Source organism: Alligator mississippiensis, chromosome 4 (genome assembly GCF_030867095.1).
Source record: "Alligator mississippiensis isolate rAllMis1 chromosome 4, rAllMis1, whole genome shotgun sequence".
Classification (NCBI taxonomy): Eukaryota; Metazoa; Chordata; order Crocodylia; family Alligatoridae; genus Alligator; species Alligator mississippiensis.
This window is the reverse complement of record NC_081827.1, coordinates 13,144,224-13,168,438: the sequence shown is the minus strand read 5'-3', so window position 1 is coordinate 13,168,438 and position 24,215 is coordinate 13,144,224. Positions and strand designations below refer to the sequence as shown.

Here is a 24,215-nt window from a genome sequence, read left to right as displayed (position 1 = left end):
CGGACTAGCTTGGCCTCCTGTCATTACGGGGCCCTTGTCCCCAGTAGTGGTGCCCTCTAGTGCTGGGGTCTCTTTGCCCCCTGTCATAGGTGAAGTGTGTGTGTGGTGGTGGGGGGGGGGGGGGGGAGGGGAGACATGTCGTCCCCCCCCCGGTTGCGGGAGGCACCAGTCGTTCGTGCCCCCGGTCACCACACCCTCTCTGGCGCTGGGCTCCCTGCAGCCTTAACGAGGCCTCCTTTTCTCCAGCTGGACTCAAACAACAGAGTAAATACAAGCCCCTGGGCTATAACAAAACACCAACAATAATATTGGATGTCACTCCCTGCCCCTGTAAGGAGGCAAGCTTCTCCCTCAATGTGTGCTTCCTGGCCCCAGATAATTTAGGAGGTCCTAGAGCCATCAGTCTTACCAGCAGCAGAATAGGCAACCAAGCATCTCTGCAAGAGCTCCTTCCCCCTGGCTGCTGACAGAACGAACCCTTGCCAGCCCCAGCCCTGGAGCTCATATGTGCTCAGGGCCCTGTGGTCGGCTGACCAGGTGCAGATGCCAGCTAATACCCCGATTAGTCTGGTGCCAAGGCTGCAGGCAGCTGCAGGGCCCTGCCTAGCTCTCCGGGCTCCCTAGCTAAAATGCCTTTGGTCTTGAAGGAGCAGGCACACCTTAGTGCCCTGCGACACACAGGAATAAATTGGGAATGAATTTGAAGTTTGGGGGTAGAGATGAGTGAAGGCCAGTAAGATCTGTGTTATGCAGACTTTGGCTGAGGAGAGGGGAATTATTATATAAAGAAATACAAAAGCTTAAATTGACAGGCGCTGGGGAGCTGTCGGATGGGGGGGCAGAGAAAGGACATCGATTTGGGTTGTGGCAGCGCTGTTGATGGGAGATTGGCATCTGTTGTTGTGTATGCTTTGAGGGATTGGATGTGTTGTTGAATGTTGGGTCTGTTGTATAAGTTGGATTCATTGATTAATAAATAACATTTTTCTTTTTTAAAAAGAAAGCCCTTTCTATTAATGTTCTTTTCCTTCATAGGGCTGCATTGGTCTTTATTTTTGGCAGTCCTTGAGACTTTCTGTTTCTGAAACCTGAGAAAGACAATGGGAGTTCTCCATCCAGTTTTCTGTTGTGTTTCCAGTCAAGATTTTCTAACATTTTTCAATAATGAGAGATTCTTACTCTGCCAAAATCAAGCAATAGATTTGAGAGCAAAGTCAATTCAGTCTATCTTTAGGGCCTGCGGGGAAACCCAGAATGTGGTCTGGCTTTATGTTGTAAGTGTACTGTAATCCTTTTTGTCTCACCAACTGAAAAGGTTTTCTCTTATTTTGTATCATCCCATATCTTTGAATAGCTCTGTAAGGGCCTGGCAGGTGTGGGTTTTTTGTTTGTTTTTTTTTAGTATACTCCCCATTCTTCTTTATGCAGTTTCCACTTCTCTTGCTCACATAGTTTGCGCTGACAGTATTTTCAACACTCCCTCCATCCATTCTCCATCCTCCTCTTGTCAGCTCCTTCCTCAGCCTTCGAATAGGATATTGGAGAGCGATTCTGCTTACTGTTTGTATTGGTGTCAAGGGCAGGGATGATAGACCTTCACATGCTGTAGAGTCCCTGGAACTGGAAGGAGATTTCTCTCCCAAGGGTATCTTGCTTAATAATGCCATGCTTACACATCTGCTGTTTCATTTATTCTGGATATGACTTGGTTATGTTGTATTTCAAAAAGAGTTTGGTATTGCAAGCCTTGGATTAATGAAAATGCTTCTAATACAGCTCTTTAGTGTTTTGCTGACTTTTTTCTTCCCCATCTCCCAGCACTGCCTCATTTAGAATATAGAACTGGTCGGAGGCGTTTCCCCATTTTGCACTTTGTTAATGAAGAGAGAGTAGCTGTTGGGAACGGGGGAGGAAATAACAACAGCATTATTATGGTTTGGCAAAAAGCTAGTTATCAAGGTATGATGTGGTTTTATAATTATCACCAGATTAGCAACTTGCATGGTCCTGGAAGTGTGCTACTTGCAGGCTACCAAGGTTGAGCCTGCAATATAAAGAATTGCATCATTCCCATTTCTAATAGCCAGACAGGTGCTCACTTTGGAAAACAATATTACCTCAACTGCTTGATGTCTACATGAGTTACAGTGTGGTTGTCCTGGAAGATCAGGCTGGAGACTTCAGGAAGGCCTTTGATATGGTATCCCACCCGATACTGGTGAACAAGTTAAGAGGCTGTGACTTGGATGACTACACAGTCCGGTGGGTGGCGAATTGGCTAGAGGGTCGTACCCAGAGAGTCGTAGTGGATGGGTCGGTATTGACCTGGAAGGGTGTGGGCAGTGGGGTCCCGCAGGGCTCGGTCCTTGGACCGATACTCTTCAGTGTCTTCATCAGCGACTTGGACGAGGGAGTGAAGTGTACTTTATCCAAGTTTGCAGATGATACAAAACCGTGGGGAGATGTGGACACGCCGAAGGGCAGGGAACAACTACAAGCAGACCTGGACGGGTTGGACATATGGGCGGAAAACAACAGAATGCAGTCCAACAAGGAGAAATGCAAAGTGCTGCACCTAGGGAGGAAAAATGTCCAGCATACCTACTGCCTAGGAAATGACCTGGTTGGAGGCACAGAAGTGGAAAGGGATCTTGGAGTCCTAGTGGACTCCAAGATTAACATGAGCCATCAGTGTGACGAAGTCATCAGAAAAGCTAATGGCACTTTATTGTGCATCAGCAGATGCATGACGAACAGATCCAAGGAGGTGATACTTCCCCTCTATTGGGCGCTGGTCAGACCGCAGTTGGAGTACTGCGTGCAGTTTTGGGCGCCGCACTTCAAGAGGGATGTGGATAACCTGGAGAGGGTCCAGAGAAGGGCCACTTGTATGGTTAAGGGCTTGCAGGCCAAGCCCTATGAGGAGAGACTGGGACACCTGGACCTCTTCAGCCTCCTCAAGAGAAGGTTGAGAGGCGACCTTGTGGCTGCCTATAAGTTCATCACGGGGGCACAGAAGGGAATTGGTGAGGCTTTACTCACCAAGGTGCCCCCAGGGGTCACAAGAAATAATGGCTATAAGCTAGCAGAGAGCAGATTTAGACTGGACATTAGGAAGAACTTCTTCACAGTTCGAGTGGCCAAGGTCTGGAACAGGCTCCCAAGGGAGGTGGTGCTCTCCCCTACCCTGGGGGTCTTCAAGAGGAGGCTAGATAGGCATCTAGCTGGGGTCATCTAGACCCAGCACTCTTTCCTGCTTATGCAGGGGGTCGGACTCGATAATCTATTGAGGTCCCTTCCGACCCTAACATCTATGAATCTATGGAGGTAATGTGGTGATGGGTCCCTCTGAGCTCGCAGCTTGGTCTTGCTGACAGGTTTTACTACGTAGAGGCATGACTGTGTGTTGAAATAATTAAGATTTCCTGATGCAACGTTGTCCACATCAGGAGGCTGGTGCTATTTTAACTATTCCAATATAACATCTTATAAAGCGTCTGCATTTCTGAACAGGTTGGTCTCTAAGATGCCGCCCCCCCCGGTCCTGCCTTTTGCTTCACTTCCGACTAACATGGCCAACTACCGCTCTCTTTCCCAATAGTTAAAGCAGCCAATCTTTTTAGTGTGGACAAAGTCTTACAACCCAGGTGTGCATACCATAGCATATCTGTGGATTAAACAGAATTGCAGTTTTCTGGGTTGTCTCTCTAGCATCTCTTACAGACATGACATTTTTATCCAAAAAGTTATAGAAAGAAAAATCTCATCTGAGCATTTTAATTGGTACATTCTTAATGTACATGAAGTTTACAGCCATATAGAAGTGTAGGCTGTGGAACACCTGCAAAATTTGTGTATTTAAATCCATACATGATATGACTAATCCTAATGGCTCTTCTTCCAGTTTCCCATGTACTTAAACCTAAACTTTAGGTCTGAACCAGTTAATTATATATCTTTGCACTGGGAAGTCTGTTTCCTAGACAAATAACATAGACCTTACAAGGCTCGTTCCCTTTTGCCTCGGAAAACAGGATGTAAGGTCCATTGCGAAAAACTTAAATTCTTTTTCAGGGGTCAGGTGTAGCTGTTTTAAAAGGCTGTCTCGATTATGACCATAATTCGTACAAATCCTTTATATATCCTGTAACTTATTATATCTGTTGTAAACTTCAGTGCATGTTAAATGCAAATTAAAACCCGGTCAATCTGTTATTGAATTCTGTCTAGTTTTGTTTATATTCTGTTTTTTCTTCATGAAATTGCTATAGAACTTGGCATCGGTTCCAAAAGAAAAATCTGTTTTAAGTTATGCTGATATTGTATCCTGTCTCCAATAATTAATTGGGACATAGTCTGCTAGATGTGAAGAAATGTGGTATGAGGTTAGGAGTCTGTTTAGCTTTTGTGATAAACCAACTGCAGAATCCTTAGATGCTCAGATCCCCCAACAGAAGTTTCTGAGAGTAGAAAAATAAAAAGACTCTTACTTCTTCACCTCTAGCCTGTGCTCTGCTAATTAGAGAAAGAGATTTTAAAATTTCCGGTATCTAAAATATCTATACGAACTGCAAAGAAACTGTTCTGTTCACACATTAGTCAGATGTATGTCTTCAACTGTACAAGCACTGAAGCATACTGTTTATGCAACGAGAATAGGAAATTGTGCTAGATTCAGAAGCATTGGAATTACCCAATTAGTAATTGTTGCTGACTCCCGTCAAGAATGGCTTCTCTAGTTGTACGTTAGTGATGTTAAGTTCAGAGGGCTCCCTCTTGGCCACAGTGGCACGCAGACTTGCTGTATGTAGGTGAGGTGCTTTTCTGTGCCTGAACATACTTCCTACAGCTTGTCATTTTAGAATTGCAGAAAATGAGGGTTGGAAGGGACCTCAGGAGGTCACATCTAATCCAGCCCCTGTTCAAAGCAGGACCAGTCTCACCTACCTCATCCCAGCCAAGGCTTTGTCTAGCCGGGCCTTAAAGACCTCCGAGGATGGAGAGTCCGCCACCTCTCCGGGTAGCCTGTTCCAGTGCTTTACTACCCGCCTAGTGAGAAAACTCTTCCTAATGTCTAACCTAAATTTCCTTTGCCGCAACGTGAGACCATTGCTCCTTGTTCTGTCGTCTGCCACCACTGAGAACAGTCCAGCTCCGTCCTCTTTCGAACCCCCTGCCGGGAGTTGAAGGCTGCTATTAAACCCCCTCAGGCTTCTCTTCTCCACACTAAATAAGCCCAGTTCCCCCAGTCTTTCCTCACAAGTCATGTCCCCCAGCCCTCCAGCCATTTTCACTGCCCTCTCCTGGACTGTCTCCAATGTGTCCACATCCTTTCTGTAGTGGGGGGCCAAAACTGGACACAGGACTCCAGATGTGGCCTCACCAGCGCTGAATAGAGGGGAAGAATCACTTCCCTTGACTTGCTGGCAGCATGCCTATCAATGCAGCCCAGGATGCTGTTAGCCTTCTTGGCTGCTAGGGCATACTGCTGGCTCATAGTGTAGATGTCATTTAAGGAGATACTATCTCTTAAAAGCAGGATTTCTAAGAATGATTCAGTTCGTTTCAGGAGTAGAAAGCATGCTCTGTTCCTGGTCTTCATCTCCTTTCAGCCCCCTTAGAGGGCTTCCTATTGGATCAGTAAATTATCTGGCCAGGATCTGAACAGATCCAATCTATGCTGCCCCTGCCTTGGCACCCTGGTTGAGAATCACTGATTTATAGTTTTAATTGCTTTCACATTTGGGTAAGGAGAATGGTTGCTTTCAGTGTTTGAATCCCCTTAATTCAGGAGAGGCTTTTGTTTTTATCTTCTTCTGTCTGGCCTTGTGCTTGTCCTGGTTGGTCCCAGACTCCTCTTTCTTAATTTGGCCTTTCAGAATTAAGAGGTTGGGGGGCAGGGAGATAGGGAATCGAAAGGAAATGATCCTTCTTACTACATTTAGCTTGTATTTACTCACCTTAATTATAACATTTTTGTTTTTATAAATGCAGAAACAAATCTGCTAAGTTCCAAATCACCCTGTCCCCAAACCCCAGGATAGCATGTTTTAAATGCAGTACTTCAAAATACAATGGAATAGCATTATGTTTTTAAATGGTATTAAATCTTCATCTTGCTTAACTAGAAGGATGTGTGCAAGGCTCTGTTGCTTTCTTGCCTATTTCCGGTGCTTGCTTTATGTCTTTCGGTGTCTGTGGGGATTTTAATTTCTATTGTGTAGTTAAAAAGCACTCGTGGTGTGGAACTATTTTTTTTAATCTCCTGGCTACCATATGGGATCTGTCTCAGGAATCAAAGCCACAAAATGTATGCAGTTTATAAATCATAATGTGCAGTTAAAAGGAGGAAGAATTGTTTGATCATTTTTAGTTGACTGATTAGATGAGTGGTTTTCAACCGGGGGTGTCACGAGCCCCCTTAAGGTGTGCCCTGTGTGCACGTCTGCTGCTTCAGTGCTGTGATCAGCCTAAAGCAGGCAGGAGCTGGGTGGCTTTAGCCTTCTCAGTCTGGACCCTCCCACACTCCTCCCAGAAACAGGCATGCGGGGTATTCCACCTGAACATCTCTGTCTGGGAGGATGATCAAGGGGGCCAGACTGGGGAGGGCTGCGCAGTACGAGGCAGTTCCTGTCTGCTTTAGGCTGATCACTGCCCTAATGCGGTAGTCTCATGCGCATGTACTATGGGCAATCCAGGCTGGTGCTACAGCAGACGCACAGGGCAGTTTTATGTGGAGGCAGCATAACTCACTTGAGAAACACTGAGGTAAGCTGAGGCAGCAGCAACAATGCCGCCAAATTCCCTTAAGTATGACAATGTATGAGAACCAGAGTATCAGACCTGAAGTCTGCTTGTGATGTAATGTTTCCTGCATTGGTAGTGGTCTTGCACGCATTTGTGATATACATTGGTATACTTATGCACAGTCTCATGGGACGTTTCTCAAAAGTGATATTGAGTACTCACTTATTTTAATGCGGTTGAGTTATGCTACTGGGATGTCTTTCTTGTTTTCCTGTTCACAAAAACTTTAGTCCCTTTCCTCTGTCCGTGGAACAAGCATGGTCTAGGAGAAACGTTACAAGTTTCTACAGGGTGTCATGTCAGTGTGCTTAAGCCCTAACCTGGGTCCTTTCTAGGAGTGTTAGTTCAGTCTTCATTTCCATCCAGTCCTTAGCCACTCTAGTAAAGGTGCCACCAGGGCCTATTTACTACTATTTATTGGACTCTAAAACTAGCCGAAATATGTAGAATAGTTCTTCTTACTTGGGTAATTGATATTATTATGCGACTTCTATTTGAACTCGGTGCTTGATGCATGTATGCTATTAACTCAGGATTTTCTTGCTTGTGTTGGCATTTACATAATTCTATTTCTTTTTTTTTCCTTTTCAGTTTCATAGGAGAATTTATAAAGGAATCCCACTACAGCTCAGAGGTCAAGTCTGGTCTTTACTACTTGATGTTCCTAAAATGAAAGAAGAAATGAAAGACTTTTATAATGTGAGTCTGAAAAATTCTCCTGTAGAATTAAGAATTGTAAGCTCTCAGGTACTGGGAAATAAGAAACATTGAGCAATAGAATTAATGGAACTGATATTTAACTGTATTTCCTTTCTGTACTGGAAGAAAAACCTTGTAATTTACAGGCCTGACATTTGACCAAGGTGTGTTGTGGTTTTGTAGTTCATGTAATTGGTCTGATTCCACCTCTGCCCCTTCCCCCAGAGAACACCTCAGACTCTTTAAGTGCAGGTCTGCAATGAAAAATGACTGTATAGAAGTAGCATCATCTTACTCTGAGAGGAAATTCAGGAGTTTGTTCATGGAGTCCTGTCTATTTAATTAAAAAAAAATGCAAGTTCCAGGTTTAGTGAGCAGAGTGGAAGAAAGTGAAGTCCAGTGATAACATTTTGTCCACATGCACAAGGTGGACCAGTTTCTTTTGAACTGCTTTAGAAACAAGATTTGAGTCCAACCTGTGCAGACCATTACCTACACTCTTGCATTGGATTAATTTGTGTAAACTTAGACTGGTACAAGATATAAGCCAAATTTGAATCATTTTGAGAGGGTGCACATATGAATTTAGACAAGTTTAACTAGATGGGTATAAAACCACACCATTGGTACTGAGTTGGGCCTGAAGCTGCCTAGTGTAGAGCAGATCTGAAGGTATGTCTGATCAGTAGTAGTTTTAGCTTTGCTGCTAAAACTTTGCCTTCTTCCATGGGGAAGGAGTCTGTTGCATAGTGAAACTCTGCCAAAGAGGAGCTTTTCCTCTAGCCTGCATGATGCAACATAAGGCCTAGTGCTGGGGGAGTGCTGAAATAGGTAGGCGCCTGGGAAGGTGGTGGTCTGACTAGGCTTCACCTTCCATCCTACTTCTTCCTTAGGCCCCAAGTCTTATGTATACTTTCCCTGTCCAAATATACAAGTCAGTTTAGAATGGCTTAAACCAGTAGGAGCCAACCTTTTTGGCCAGCATGCCATAAATTAGTCTTGTACCTTCCCTGAATACCACTTTGATCTCTTCCTCTGCCCACTCTGCTGCTCTGCTTCCCGTTCTCTATTCTGTGCTCCTTATCTGTACTCCTACTCTGCTTTCTGCTTCCTGCCCTGTTTGCTGCTGTCCTCTCCCTGATCTCTCACGCCATATGTAGACTGCCTGTGCCACTTCTGGCATGTGTGCTACAGATTATCCAGCCCCTGATTTAAACAGTTTAAGTGGTGCAGCTTGAAGAAGGATACATGAAAGCTTACTTATGTCTGTCCCACCCATGCAGTTGGTCCAATAAAAGGTATCGCCCACAAGAATTTTTGTCTGAAACCTCAGAAGTATACCTGGTGTTAGTGAGGTATTATTTTGAACCAGTTCGAAGTGAACCAGTTCACTATTATGTGTGGACAACAAACTTTGTGTCTGGTTGGTTCTCCAAGAATCGCACGCTGTGTCACGCCTCAACAACCTCCTCCCCTTGCCCCAGCTCTCCCACCCCTGCATGGCAGCTGGCTGCTCTGGTGCACAGGCAGGACTCTCTTGCCCCAGCCTCTGTTGCCTGTTCTTGACCACAGACTTTGGCCTCCAAGGCTGATTTCTGATGGCAGGTGAGGGTGGAGGGGGTAGTCGCATGGGAAGGATGCCTCTGGGTTTTCCAGGGTTTCTGTTTCATGCTCTGGCTGTAAAAGGACTTTACCTGTAAAGTTGCTCAATTACTTCCATTGCCTGCGACTGACCCTGGGCCACTTGGGCAACTTCTAGGTTCAGTAGGCTCTAGATTTAGGTCTTCCATGACTCCGACAGTGGGGCTGGATTGGACATTGGGGTTTGTGTGTGTGGTTTTTTTTTGTTTTTTTTTTTTTTTGTTCTCTGCTTTCCCCCTTTCCCCATAGGCTTTCAAAGTGCTTTGCGAATATGCTGGACTGGCTGTCTGATTGGCGGGAGCCCCATACCCATGGAGCTCTTGTGCCAGCAGATTTGGCTTTGCAGTACTCTGCCCCTGTGAAGCAGAAACAATTGAGTCGCAGTCCTCAGGTTAATTTGGGGGTGGGGTGGGGGGGGTACACCTGCCTACCTACCTACTGATCTCATGATGAGGGGCATGAACTGAAATTAATCAAGCAGCTTTCTAGGGAAAGTCTTTTAAAATCCTCACCCTGAGACAGAGGCATTGGGTAGCCCCTAGAATATGTAGCCCTGCAGGAATGCAAAAGCATTAGTCTGCGCGATACCCCCTCATCCCATCTCCCTGTTCAGCCAATGGGGGTCTTTCTCCCCCAATAGGGAAATCCTGGGGAAAGTTTAGCCATGTGCCACTGCAAGGTGTGCTGCGCTGAGTACACTCCCACTCCATGGTGGTGGCTCAGCAGCTCTGCAATGCCTAAAAGGGGACTGTTCAACTTAGACCCCTTGGCAGTGTACATGCAGACACCTCTGAACTACGTCAGTTGGGAACTGGTTCAGTCGTTAGTGCGCCCACACCTTGCTTGAATCTACTTGGGGCTTGGGAATGTTAGAACTTGGCTCTGAGCATAAGTATTAGTGGTTGAAAGTGCCGAGAGATGCCTAGTGTAGATTTTGTGTCTCTTTTCCCAAGCATAAATTCTGTGGTAGGTGGATGTGGGCATGCACCTTTATAGCATTTGTTGTATCCATGGGCAAGCTGGGTTATGAAAATGGTTCACTCTTGAGGCACTTTTCCATACTAAGCGGTATAAGCTGAGAAGTTTCAAGTTGTTTAATTCAGCAACAAACCAAATGGCTGCAAACAGGTTCTTTTTTTCTGTTTTAAATGTTTTCATTTTTAACTGAAGTTAGAGTCTTTATTGCTGTTTCTCTTAGAAATTGAAATATCGAGCACGAGGGTCTTCACCGGATATCAGACAGATCGATCTTGATGTAAATCGGACATACAGAGATCATATCATGTTTAGAGACAGATATGGTGTTAAGTAAGTACATCAAAATACTTTAAATTCAGTTATTTCTTGTTTGTCTTTCAAATAGAATTTGACCAGTCTCGGACTCCTCTGACCTACTCAAGAATTATGACAGGGCTTTGAATTAAAATATGCAGATATTAGAAACTACAGGGCGTAACTTCACTGGGTGTTTTTACTTCTCCATATTTGAAAAACAGGTATTTGGCTAGCACCCAGTTGGCTTTCTTTCTTTAGGATGCAAGGCTTAGGGACTGAAAAACAAGAAAAAGAAATTTTAGATTATTTTCAGCCATATGCGTTGACCCTGCTTTTTAAATATCATCTTGTTCAAAATCAAGAATTTTGTAAAGCAAATCCAAAGTGCGTGAAAATACTGAGTTATTTATTAAATGATTTTTATCCTCATGGGGAAAAAAGTTAAATATATCAAGATTTTATACCACCCACCGTTGTTCAGAAAAACAAAACACAATTATTACTTCTCTAATACTTTACATTTCCTGCAGGAGTTTTACCTGTTTAGTAATGAAATAATTGACTGTATCAATGTCAACACTCTCAGCTTTTGCATCAGTACCCTCTTGTGATGAGTGGGGAACGTTTCGTCTCAGTAAGTGGTTCAGTAATACTTTCCCCAAAGTCTCTGGAAGACAACAGTGTATTGATCTGCTTTCCAAAGTTTATATCTAGTCATAACAGCTACAAATTTGAATATATGATAGTTTTATTGTTCATATGTTGTACTTGGTATGCAGAAAATAGCCTGTTCCTTTGAGAACTTTGAGTCTGAATGAAAACTCGAAATTTTGTAGAAAACTGGACAGCCATATCTTTGGTAGAGCATAGTGTGCATCTCTACGAGTACTTAAGGAAAGGATTGTACCAAAATATCTTAATTCAATTGAGTTGTTTTTTTCCCCCCCTGAAACTAAATTGCTTGTTTTTCAACACGCTGTGCTCTTCTGAATGTTCATCCTGTTTTATGATGAAGTGGTAGCATTTTAAGTAAATAGCATAAAATTGTTACGTTATTGGAAACAACCTGATGATAAACAATAATAGTGTTATTTTGCCCCTTCCATTTAGTTTTCACTTTATGCTTCAATCTTTTCTCTGCTATATATGCAAAAAACCTGCAAAATTAATTGAAGACTCATTATTATTTCTGACTATTGCCTGGCTTCTAAACGCCAGGCAAGTAGTAATCAGAAAACCGCCAAATAAGATGCACTTAATTATTTTGTTTGACTTCTGTACCTGAAAAAAACCCGAAAAGTTTTTAATCTGTGTGGTAGGCATAAGTTTAAAAAGCATAATCAGTATTTCACCATTAAGACAGCTAATATAACAAAACTGTAGGATTATTTTTTTTGTGCATATGCTGAAAGTCTGAGGGAGAAAAGAGTGAAGGAAATCTTGTGCGTTTTATATGGGAAGTAATAGTGCATATCTGTCTGCAAGCAAGCAGACCGAACCTCACACTACAAAGACCAGTTTTATGTTTAATCAAAGATGCCTTTATATCCAGCTCAATCCCATTCTTTTCATCTTGGGAGACATACAACCAAGATTTTATTTCTAAACTAATCTATTAATTTAATTTTCTTTAGGCTGGCATATGAAACTATAATGTTTTGTCCATACATTAACATTAAATCTTGAGAGGAAGCTGAATGTTCTTCTTTGTTTTAAAATCCTTACACCAAGTTAGTGAAATATGATGCAGCATTTAAAAATGCAGAATACAATCTATATATGAATGGAGCTTCTACCCACCTCTCTGTTTATCTGCCAGGGCAGATTTTCTTAAACTGTGCCTTCTTTTCCTTGTAAGGTAGGTCTGTGCTGGATAAAAAATAAGAGAGGCGAAGTTAAAAGCAGTTCCTTTTTTAGAGGAATATTTTATAGCATGGTTTAATCAGCCAGTGCAATTAAAGACTAAATAAAATAAAAAGCAGAAATTTTCCTTCCAGTGAAATAAGACTCAAGTTTAATGTCTAGTAACACAGTAATTTAGCGTTACAACAGCAGACATTGAAACCCAAGTTTTGACCGTGAGACTGTGTTTTCCAAGACTTTGAAATGAGACCAATTAAACTGGAGGTTCTTATCCAGAAAATGAATTGGTATCTTCATTTTTTTGTTTCAAACTCAATTATTAAATGCTTTTCTTTTTTTCTTGTTACTCCAGGCAACAGGCTTTATTCCATGTTTTAGCAGCATATTCTATATATAACACGGTAAGCCTTCTTGCATATATGCTTAAGATTAAACATAGTTTCTTTAAATAAGCTACAAAAATTATTGAAACCAAACCTCAGTATACATAAAAGTCTGAAGTGCTACAAGTTCAGCCTGACTGTCATGTGGCTACCTGGAGTTCAAACCCAGTCTAAGCATTTCTCCTTGGTGATCAAGGATACAACACAAGTGAAGGGCTTGGTTTTTGGGACTTGTCTACTTTGTGGGAGCTCTAAGTTATGTGGGACCACTAGCTACTGCCAGTATCTCACTCTGAGAATGTCTGATAAAAGCAGTACCTAACAATGTTAGTAGTCCATTTTAGAAAACCAGTGTGAACCGGATGTGGGTGCTCACAAAGTAAATCTTGAACAGTTCAATCTGTGGAAGAATAGTGGGCCATCATTTCCTGCATCTTCCTGGGGAGAAAGCAAGTATATTTTGCTAGGCAGTGACAAAGAGAGAGGTAATCCGCAACACAAAAAGAGAAAGAAGAGAAAGTTAAAGTGGTGGCGTAAGGCGTGGAAGAGGGGGAAAGAGAGCTAGCTAGACTCTATTTGTAGGATGGTGCTCTTCACAGGGAAAAACTGGCAGCTAATTAATATTCTGTGCTTCTATGCCACCCTTCTTCTAGGAGCCACAGTTTACATTCAGCAATGTCTCCTGTTAAAGCTGAGAGGTACATAAATACACCACAGAAACCCGAATGATTTGACCCTGATTCAGGAGTGCATTCAAGCATTTGTTTAAGTCCACCCTGGCACTTAAACCTTTGAAATGCTGAATATGAGGATGCTTTCCTAAATTTGGTTGTTCGACTTCATGTTAGCTGTTAGAAAATTCCCTCTTGTAGAGCATCTAAGATACTTATTGAAAGCATACATGATGTAAATGTTGCCATTGTGCCCATTTCTAAACATGTACATGATGGTTCATTCAGCAAGTGCTTTTATACATGTGTTCATAGGTGATAAGCAGGGATCCTGGTTTTCTCTGTTTAAACATTGCAAATTCTCTGACAAAAATGGCAGATTCTCTGATTAAAAACCCAGATCTGTGTTTTTCCACAATTAAAATGAAATGCTACTCTATATTTAGGTATCATTTGAACACAGCGTTTTATTGATACATTTACAATTTTAAATCAATTAGGAAGCCTACCAGTGCCTCAATTACTATAATAAAATAAATGTAAATACCTATAAATGTTGGCATTTGATTTGGGGTTTTTTATCATGGAAAAGTAGAGCTCCCTCTTCCCCCTTCGCTCACCAGGATGTGGGTCCAGCTGCGACTGTCCCCTCCCACTGCTTTGTGGCACTGAGCAGCCCTGATATGCCGGCATTTTGCCCGTGCCATTGCCCCTCACTCCCAAGCCACAGCCCACCAGCTCTGCTGGTGCCCCTCACTATGCACAGTTCTCTGGCCCTGCTGTTACCTCTCAATTTGACCCATAGCCCCTGCTGCCTTAAGCCATGCTGGAGGGGCCCCCAGCTGCCAGGGCTATGGGGCCAGGAACCCAGGCCTGCAGCCTCCTGCCACTCCCTAGCAGCTCCTGAGCCCAGGCTGCTGCCAGTGGACTGGAGTGTGGAGCCCAGCACTGCTGCAGCAGAGCCTGTGAGAAAATCCACGTTTTACCATGCTTTTCCATGGCAAACTGAAAACCCGGATCTCTGGTGATAAGCTGTGTTAGTCTGAAGTCAGGTAGAAAGTAGGGCAGGGTGGTACCTTGGAGACTAACTGGTTTAGAATGGTATGATGGGCTTACTACAGAAAAGTACAAAATTAAAACAAAGAACAAAATTACATATCTGTTCTGGGTTTATGCCCATGTATTTATTTAAAAATGTTTATCTGTAGAAGTATTTAAGTAGAAATATATTGTACTAGTGGCAGGGTGCCGAGGCAGGGGCCAGGCTGCAGTTACTGCCCTGATCCTGGGTTGAAGGCTGGAGCCCAAGCTGCAGCAGACGCCTTCTTCCCGCTCCCTCCACTGGTCTTGTACTCAGTTCTAAGATGAGGGGCTTCCCTTCCATGTTAAATGAGGGAAAAACCCCTCGTCTTAAAATTGAATAAACACTGTTGGTGTGCATGTATGTATATACATTTTTTTTACACTTACCACATGCATAATGATTTTCTTGCTGTTACTGTTTTTACTGTCTAATTTTCAGGAGGTTGGATACTGTCAGGGAATGAGCCAGATCACAGCTTTACTCCTTATGTATATGAATGAAGAAGATGCCTTCTGGGCCCTGGTGAAGTTGCTTTCGGGTCCTAAGCATGCTATGCATGGTATGAAACTCTAGTTCACGTCACACAAATTACATTTAAATTTATCCTTATAATACTGTAAATTCTTTGAGACAGATCCTGTGTACTTGTGTGGATCAGTGTCTAACCCAGTGAGACCTTTTTCTGAATCGGGAATATGATGTATTACATCAATATAAATAATATTTATTAATTTCTTAATCAATCTGGTTAAGGCTTATCTATAGTTATATGTGATAATTTTTGTAGATCTGTGTTCTCCAAATTAGACCATTTCTTCTCTCTCAAATTATTTTTGTCCTTTTCAAAGACTAAGCTCTTTTTTCTTTTTTTTGACATTATGAATTAGGGAATTGTAATTGTTTAGAATGTTCTAATGTTCCTTTAGAATTGTCAGGTTTTGTGTCTTTTTATGTGCTATGTCTCTTCAGCTATAAATGTTATTGATTTGGTCTGTAACGTGCTACTTTATCAGCAACATTTAAAATGCAGTTACGTGTATTATTTAAACACAAATGCAGCACTTACAGGTATTTATTCTAAGGACTGTGTTTCTGGACTTCATTAATGATATTAATGGAAGCTACGTTGGTTATCTTTGCTTGCAGGATTGAAAGCTGGTTATATAGACATTTATATAGCAGTGTAGTAATAATGAAAACAAAACACCCCCCCCCCCCCCCCCCAAAAAAAAAAAATCCCCCCAGAAAAACGCACAAAAACCTGTTGTGGCTGTGGTACCAATTGGCCAGACAGAAACATCTGAAGTTAAAATTGACCTTATGTCTAGGCTCTAGGAGCTTTTTGGCTTTATCTTTGGCGCTCAAATTTCCTGGTTCCCAACGTTTTGTTACTTTCGTTACTATTGTGGCTTTTATCTTTTAAACTTCAGTATTTTTATGCATCCTGTACCCACAAGTTCCAGTCGCTTGAGCTTCTTTTATAGTAAATGAGTGATTTAGAAATCCTTAGCTCTTGCAAGCCTGTGAAAGTAAAGTCAAATTGTTCTGGTTGCTTCATGGCTCCTCTCTCTTGTGACTTTCATATATACCCAGGCTTTCTTCCTTGCAACATGAATTGCTAGGTGGCAATCATCTACATTGCATCTCCACCAAAAGAAAAACATTGTAAAAGTAAAGGGTTGTATCTGAGATGGAGCAGGGCCTTTTCTGCCATAGCTTGGGAGCTGCAGGGATCAGCTGTGCAGGGTGTCAAGCTCTGCTGAGGGTGGTGGTGGCAGCAGCAGGTGGGTTCCCCTTCCTGTGCATGCTTCCTGTTCCAGACCCCAGGTGTCCTCTGCCAGCTCAGGAGGAAGTGCAAGAGGGGGGAACAAGCTGGGGTTGGTGTATGGAAGCTACCCTCTTCTGCACTGCACAGTCAGGTGAGGAGGTTGTGATGCAGAGAAGATGTGGATCGAGTTGTGCTGTGACCTCAAGCTAAAGCAGGAGCCCAGAGCAGTGGCTTGGGGGAGAGTCTGACTGGGCTGGTGAGATGCTGTTGGCCATACATGGTAGGCAAGACCCACTTCCCTGTAGGTGCGTAGGGCAGCTTGTGGGGACATCCTGGCTGGTGACGTGGTTCTGCTGAGGGCTGTGGTCTCTGGCATGGCTCATGTTCAAGTGTAAGGTGGGTTGCAGGTGTTCTTGGCTCTGGTGGGTGTGGCAGCATTGCCCATGACCTCAGTGACATACTTCCCAGGCAGGGCCAGCCCTGGAAGGGTAGGGAGCCCATTGCCCTTGCATTTTGAGCCAAGCTTTCAGTGACTCCATGCTCTTGCCCAGCTACTGCTGATCCCTAACCCTGGGCAGGGATTTGCTGCAGCCTGTGAGGGGTAGAGGACCTCACGCACCCTGAGTACACATGCACAGCTTTCCTTGAAAAATAGCTTGGTGTGGGAAATGGGGGAACTGCTTCTCTCCTTTCTCTAGCTGAGCTTAGTGCCCTATGCAGCTCCTCCCCACAGCCCTTGGCTCCCCCCATCCCTGGGTCAGCCAGAGACCGTGATAACAGCAGGTAGGTCTCCTCTTCTGCCCAGAGGCATAATTAACAGGGTCTGTGCCTTAAGCACAGGTGGAGGGAGGAGAGGAGCGGTGCCACTGAGCATCAGTGGGGAAGGGTGTTGAGAGCACGGTTTGGAGAAATCTGAGCTGCCTTGGGGACTCAGAGTCCTTTGCTGCTACTGCACCATGGTCCTCACCATCTTTTCCTGTCCCCTCCATTTGTGTAAGCTGAAAAATAAATGAAATGTGTTAAAATTAAAACCAGTTAAGAGATTCTCCCCTAGGCCAAGTTTGTCACTTTACCAGTTTCAACTTGGTACAGAAATTTTCTCATAAGGGTAGACATAAAAGCTGCTTGATAAAATAGTACTTAGTAGTTCTCAGTTGGAAAATGCTAAGTGCTTTAAAAGTAAGCTTTACAATGCCATAGGGAGGAAGTCTGTGCTTAATAATGTGCTACCATAGTCTTAATTTATTTGTTGAATGACCGCAGTCTTCCAGATGATCAAGTGCTCTGCTTTCATTTCAGTATAGATGCTTAAAATCAGTTTATAGAAAGTTAAATGCTTCTGGAGATTCTGAATGTTATGTCTGTCTGTCTATCTATAGATATATCTATAGATATAGATACAAGTTGCTGTTTGCACTTATTCTCTGGAAAAGTAGCTTTAAACTCTTATATTTCAAACCTAAACTACGTTGGGCCTAAATTATTGATATGCATGGGTTTTAAGTGAAAACGTGGGGATAACAGAGAATCATAAATTTGGAAGGGACCTTGAGGATCATCTTCTCCAATTCCCTACATAGATGCTGGGTGCACTATTCATAAACCATCAGAGAAGAACATCTATGTACCCTCTTTTGGGAAACCTCTGATGAAAGATTCCTCAACTCTGAAAGCCTCTCTTCTCATGCTTAATATGAGTTATCATTGCATTGCACTCTAAAATAAATGGCTGTCTACACGACTGTTAGTGATAGTGGGACATTTCAGTTACAAAGCGGTGCTGCCAAGAGTAGGAGAGCAGAAGTTCCTCCTTATAAACAAAGCACTTTCATCTCTGTCTCATTTGCCATCCACCTGTCACCTGGGACTCAGACTTTTTTTTTCGGTGCAGCCAAGTATATCTCAGCCTACCCAGCCAGACTAATCCTTGGTATAACTCCACTGAAATCAAGGGATGAACTGCAGCCTTAATGTTTTATGTATGACACGAAGTCTCTAAATCATAAAATATAGGTATCTGACCCTGAAAATGATTTAGATTTTTGAAAGCTATTTCCTTCAGGATTTTCATAATCTTACAGATTGAAGATAATGAATTTATTCGTGAATGGAAAGAGCAACTGCACCTTTGAACATTATTAATGATGCATAATTAGCTTTGAAGTATTCATTCAGAGTTTACGTAAAGGAAAAAAACAACCTTGCCTAGCCAAGTGAAATTAAATTAATATGCCAGCAGACATTTCTTTATTCATGGGATAGAGGAATCATAATTTTGATGAACATTTTGTGGCATGCTGCACCCATCTCATTCTGAAATATCAGCCCTTCCTGCTAAGTGGCTGTGAATATTGCACTGAATTATTGAACTGGAGCCTGGACAGAAGTCATTTTTGAGTTGTAAAGTTTGATTCTATTCTGAATAGAGACTCTTAACAGAATATTTAGAAGGCCCATATGTCTCCAATCACCTACTTGGTTTACTCCTTCTCTGCCCGCAGTGGAAACTCAGCTAAGGCAGGAAAACTGGGTGCCTTTGTTTTCACACATAGTATCTGTACAAATTCACGCCTCTTTGCTTTCTATGATACTTGGCCTGAATAGGGGAACCTTCCCTACCTTCTCTAATGTAACTGCTCGGGCAGCTGTCTGCATCTTTTCTGACCCGAAGGGCAAATTTGCTGAGTAAGAAGGTACCTCTCTATGGTCATTTTTCAGAGCAAAACAATGGTGGTGTGATTTTTTTTTTTTTTTTTTTTTTTTTTTTTACTATGGTGTCTTAGAGAGTACACTAAACTTATTTTGGCATAAATGTGCCAAAAGCTACTGTGTAAATTATTTTGATTCTTACTGTTTTGAGTATCTAGACTTAAACCCAACATGTTAACACTATGAATACATTTTAGATGGATGTTTGTGGAACATATCCCTGTTGAGGTGTGTGTGTGTGTTTTATTTTTCCTCCTTAGGGTTTTTTGTTCCTGGCTTTCCGAAACTGTTGCGGTTCCAAGAGCATCATGACAAAATATTGAAGAAGTTTTTGTCAAAGCTTAAGCAACATTTGGTAAGTTACTATCTTGCCAGGTAAAAGCATTATTAATTTAATTAAACTCCTGTTTCACCACAGTTTAATCTCTTCTTTTAGAGTATTACTGACTACAGGGGGGGAGACCAAGCTCAAACAGGCAAAAGAGCTGCGAAGTTGCTGTGAGTCTTGGCTGAGCTGGGAGGTTGATTGATTAATTGGGGTTTTGTAGCTGAGACGCATAACCTCAGTACTTTGAATTCTCGGTTCCTGAGAACGTGCTATTTAGGATGGATGGTATTTAGTAAATTCTTGGATACTTAACATCTTTGAAAAGAATTTATCATATCAAGAATCAGAATTCAGTGCCTGTAGGAAGGAAGGACTTTGTACTTAGGTAAATTCCTCTTCAGCCAAGGAGCATTTCTTATTTTAAAAAACGAAACAAACACCTGAGGATTCTTTAGAACTTGGATACAGGAAACTTTTCAGACATGTATTTACTTGATTAAAAGATCCTTGGAACAGGGACCATATTTCTGTTAAAGCGAATTCAGGCTGAACAAAAGTTGATCATAGAATCATACAAAATATGAAGATGGAGTATGGAGGAGAAGACATAGTCAGGAGCTTGTGGTCCTTCATAAAAGAGCTGTTGTCTTGAGCAAGAAAAGAGCCTCGAGAATGTAATGGGCAGGGCATATTGCAAGAACTGATGAGAAAAGGCACGTGAGGCAGATTTGGGAAGCGGAGGTGAAGGGTATCAGACTTTGAGGTAGACTGAGAAAGATAGCATAAAATTTGATCTGGAAGGGCTAGGTGAAGATGCAACAAAGAGGAAGGAGATTGCACGAGAGGAGAAGCTGGAAGGCTGTAAGGAAGGCAGTTATAAGCTGCCAAGGCATGTGAAACCAGAGAGAGGGAGAGAAATCTTGCCAAATAAGTCTGGAGGGAACCCATGAGGTCACCCAGTACAGCCTCCTACTTGACGGAGCATCCCAGTCTAAATCATTTTAGACGAGGGAGAGGCAACCCTCCGGTATGCATGCCAGTTAGTGGCACATGGAGATATTTTCCTTGGTGCCAGAAGGCAGGTAAGCCAAGGAAAATGTTTAAAAATATATATATATTTTAAGCTGTTGCTCTGGCCTCTGGAGCAGTGACAGGTCCCAGTGCAGTAGCAGGCATGGGGGGCAAGGTCAGGACAGCCCAGGCAGGGATGCTGTCTTTGTTCTGCTGACCCCTCTTCCGTGTCTGTGGTGGTGCATGGGGGGACCTGCAAAATCAAAGAAGCTGCTGATTCCTGCTGATCTTGCAAATTCCCCCATGTACCCTCCCCACCCCTAACACTTGCTGCTTGCTCCTGATCAGCATGAAGGCGAAAACCACGGCTTTAAATATGTTGCAGTTTTTGCCTCTTGGCTGGTCAGCAACAAATAGCGGGGCTGACAGGGTCCCTTGGCCAATAAGCAGCAAGTGGCAAAACCGGTGCCATATTTAAAACAGCAGCTTTTGCCTCCCTGAGCACTGGGGCCCCTCCACCAATCAACAGTGGGGGGGCGCACAGGGGAACCTTCAACATTAAAGAAGCGGCTGTGCAGCCCAGTCCCTTTAGTTAATTTGGTAGTCCCTAATCAGGGGTGGTGCTAGGGGGGTTATAGCCACTCCAAAATTCACCCTAGCCCCCCTGTAGCCCCCCTCTCAGCACTGCCCCACTCCTGCCTGCTCATGGCTGAGCCTGCCCCAGTCCTGCCTGCTGTGCAGCCCCACTGAGAAGTGAGAGGTGCTGGCCCTGTTCCTAATTATGGGCGACTCATAGGGAGGAATGGGGGGGACATGCCCCCACCTGATTTTCATCAAGGCTGCTGCTGGGGCCCAAGTGGCTGCTGTGAGGGGCCCATGCTGCTGGCCAGGTCTGGGGCTGGAGCTGAGGCCTGAGCCCAGTCACCACATCGTGTGGCAAACCTCCCCTGGCACTACCTCTGTACCCACCTGCCTGCCTGTATTGTGGTGGGGAGCAGAAGGGGACACCAGCAGCAGCGGCAGCCACTGCCGCCTCTTGGGTCCGGTGCCTGCATTGCTGGCGGTCGTGGGGGGCTCTGGCGGCTGCTCCTTGTAGTTTCTTTCATCTTTCCCTTTCCCCTCTTTTTCTTTTCATTTTTTCCTCTCTTCCCTCCACTCTTCCTTCTTCTTTCTTTCCTCTCTTCTCTCTCTTTCTTATTTCTTTCCCTCCTCTCTCTCTCTTCTCTCCTCTCCTCTCTTTTCTTTTTCTCTCATCACAACTTGCTTAACAAAAAAACCCAACAAAACAACAAAGGCAGTATATGAAGTTTTATTTATTATTATCAGGTTTAGAATTTTTAGAAAACCTGGTATTTACTGTTTAAAAACAAAAATCCCAACCCAATATTTATGATCATTAACTATATTAATATGCAGTGCGTCTTGCCATGTACCCCCCACACCGGTTTTGTTTTTCTGGCATGCCAGCACTCCGGCACCTTACAAGGTAAACATTTCGGTTTTTTTGGCGTTCCAGCCAAAAACGTTGCCTACTCCTGTTTTAGACGAACCAAATGTTTGTTTAGGGTTGTGGGGAGATGCACATGTGCAATGTGACAAGTGCCAGAGTGCTTAGCAGCACTACAGAAATACATCACTCTGAAGGGTTTGTATACGCTTCATATATACAGTGACTGTAAAGGTGTCCCCTTCAGCTAGGTAGTAGTAAGAGACTACTCCTTTGCTTCCTTCCTTGTCCTCTCCAGGGGAGCCTGTCATTGAGCCTGATCACTGACGGCCATCAGGGTATGGAGACCATGCTGGCTGTCATTGATGCATAGACAGCTAGCATTTTCATATGTATATACAAAAATATATACTTTGCAGTTAATACTTTTGTAGCTGTGCCAGGGACTTGGGTAGCAGCAGTTCTCTTTGTCACCTCCTAGGGTGACAGGACAGCAGCTCTGACCACTTGCCACCAGCATGGCAGAAGCAGTGATCCCTGCGACTACCATGGCAGTAGAGCTGCACGCCCCCAGTCCTGACTGGGTTGCAGCTGTGCTTCCCGGCTGTCTGTCAAGGAACCAATCATCTCTCTTCCTCCCCCTTAGAGGCTGCAGGGACAGGGGAAGGAGTGAAGCACTGTGGGATTTTAGGGATCCAGGCACTCCCTCTAGTCCTGCATGTTTACATGTGGCGCTACAGAACAATTCCTGTTTCAAACAGGAACAATTGTGTAGAGCTTACACCATTTTTATAATATTCCAAGCAGGGTGCATGTCTGTACACCTAATTTTTGTAGTGCGACAAGGTGTAACAGGGGATCTTTCTCCTTGTTACTTGAAGAGGGAACATTATTTGACTGTAAGATTGCTGGCAGCTGAATTGAAGCCAGCTGCGAAGAGATAGGCAGCAGAAGAGAGTTAGGAACCATAGCTCCAAGGCAGTAACAAGCTGCTGGCCACTTACCTGGAGCAAGCAGGAATAGGATAGGGTGCTGGATAGATGCCTGGAGTTCTGCACCCTATTTAAGTGGTGGCGGTGGTAGAGCTAATGAGAAATCACTAGACCCAATAGAAAGCTAGAGTCATGTGACCAGGAGGGGATGGGATTTAGGGGTGACCCTGTAAATGTGCTCAGATGGGACTGAGTCTGCAGGGCTGGTGACACCCAGCAGGGAGGAAGCTGGGTGGAATGAAGGGAAGCTAGGGAAAGGCAAACCTTGGCATAGAGAGAGGTACAGAAGTGGGAAGGGCCCTGGAAAAGGGCAGCCCCAGGCCATAGTTAAGTGGGAGAGAGCCAAGGGAAGGGCTGGGATTATCTGGTTGGGGATGGTCCTGCTTTGAGCAGGGAGCTGGACTAGATGACTTCCTGAGGTCCCTTCCAACCCTTTCTGTGATTCTCTGATAAGGGCAAACCCTAGGTCAGCTAAACACTGAAATGCCAGGTGTGAGGCATGTGGTGTCTAGTAAAGGAGGCTACTAGGGGTGCCCTGAACACTGTGCTGGCATGTGTTGCATTCCATAAAATAAAGGGTAGCTGATGGCAGGTTTGTAAGCCCAAGGGTTACCCTAGAGATAGGACCAGGGCCCCGGTGCTTGGTGGTGAGGGCCAGCATGCTGGTAGGGGAGGGGGAAGCATGCCCCGGATGACTGTGCTGAAGGTGAAGCAACCCAAAGGACTGTGTCGGGGGCACACCCTGCGAACTGTGCTGGGGCAGGGGGTACCTCAGATGACTCTGCAAGGGTGGGTGAATAGTTCAGAGGTGTGTTGGGGGCGCTCCTTAAGACCAGGGCTAAGCAGGAGGTATGCCCCAGATGACTGTGCTGGGGGCAGAGAAGCCCTGAGGACTATGCTAGGAGGGGAAAGCACCTAAAGGGCTACTCTGACTTCTAAAGGCAGCCTCCCAGATTCATCATAACATTTAGCACTGAAGGTTTTACAGAGTCCAGAGAGCATAGCAGACTAATCTGACCACTCGGGGAGTCAGACTCCGGGGTCAGAGCCCCAGTCCTGTTACACAAGTGTGTATGTATATAGCACTGTAAACATACTATCTGTCCATAGCCCATCTTGCACTTAAAAAATGTCCGTGATAGATATTTCTGACCCACTTGATGTAATCTTTTCCAGTGTTTAATCACCCTCATAATTAAAGTTCTCCATATGTAACCTAAAACTTGTTGCAGTATCAATAAGCAGTGTCCCCTATCTGCAAAGAAAAACTGCTTGCTGTTTCCTGTGATACAAATCTTTTTTGTATTTCTGGACTGTAATCAAATCCCTTCTTCTTCTTCTTCTCTTGTCTGGACCAAATAGTCCCAGGTTTTCCAACTTTCTTATGTCATATTTTCTAGATTTCTAATAATTTTTATTGTGTTCCTCTGGACTCTTTCCAGTTTGTTTATGTCTTTGAAGTGCAGTGTCCAAGACAGGACAGAGCACTCCAAGTGAGGCCTTCCTAATGCTAAGTAGAGTGGAAAAATCGCTTCTG

The 24,215-nt window shown here is 43.8% G+C and overlaps 1 protein-coding gene across 7 annotated transcripts in view; it reads left to right on the top strand.

The window, feature by feature from the left end:
• USP6NL (USP6 N-terminal like) overlaps positions 1 to 24,215 on the top strand; it is a 233,159-nt gene that overhangs the window by 172,223 nt on the left and 36,721 nt on the right. For all 7 annotated transcript variants that reach the window (XM_019487572.2, XM_019487569.2, XM_019487570.2 and 4 more), the window contains 5 exons: positions 7,399 to 7,506; positions 10,346 to 10,455; positions 12,638 to 12,686; positions 14,862 to 14,982; positions 19,161 to 19,255. In XM_019487572.2, the coding sequence (XP_019343117.1) occupies positions 7,399 to 7,506; positions 10,346 to 10,455; positions 12,638 to 12,686; positions 14,862 to 14,982; positions 19,161 to 19,255 (483 nt within the window). The remainder of the gene's footprint in view (positions 1 to 7,398; positions 7,507 to 10,345; positions 10,456 to 12,637; positions 12,687 to 14,861; positions 14,983 to 19,160; positions 19,256 to 24,215) is intronic.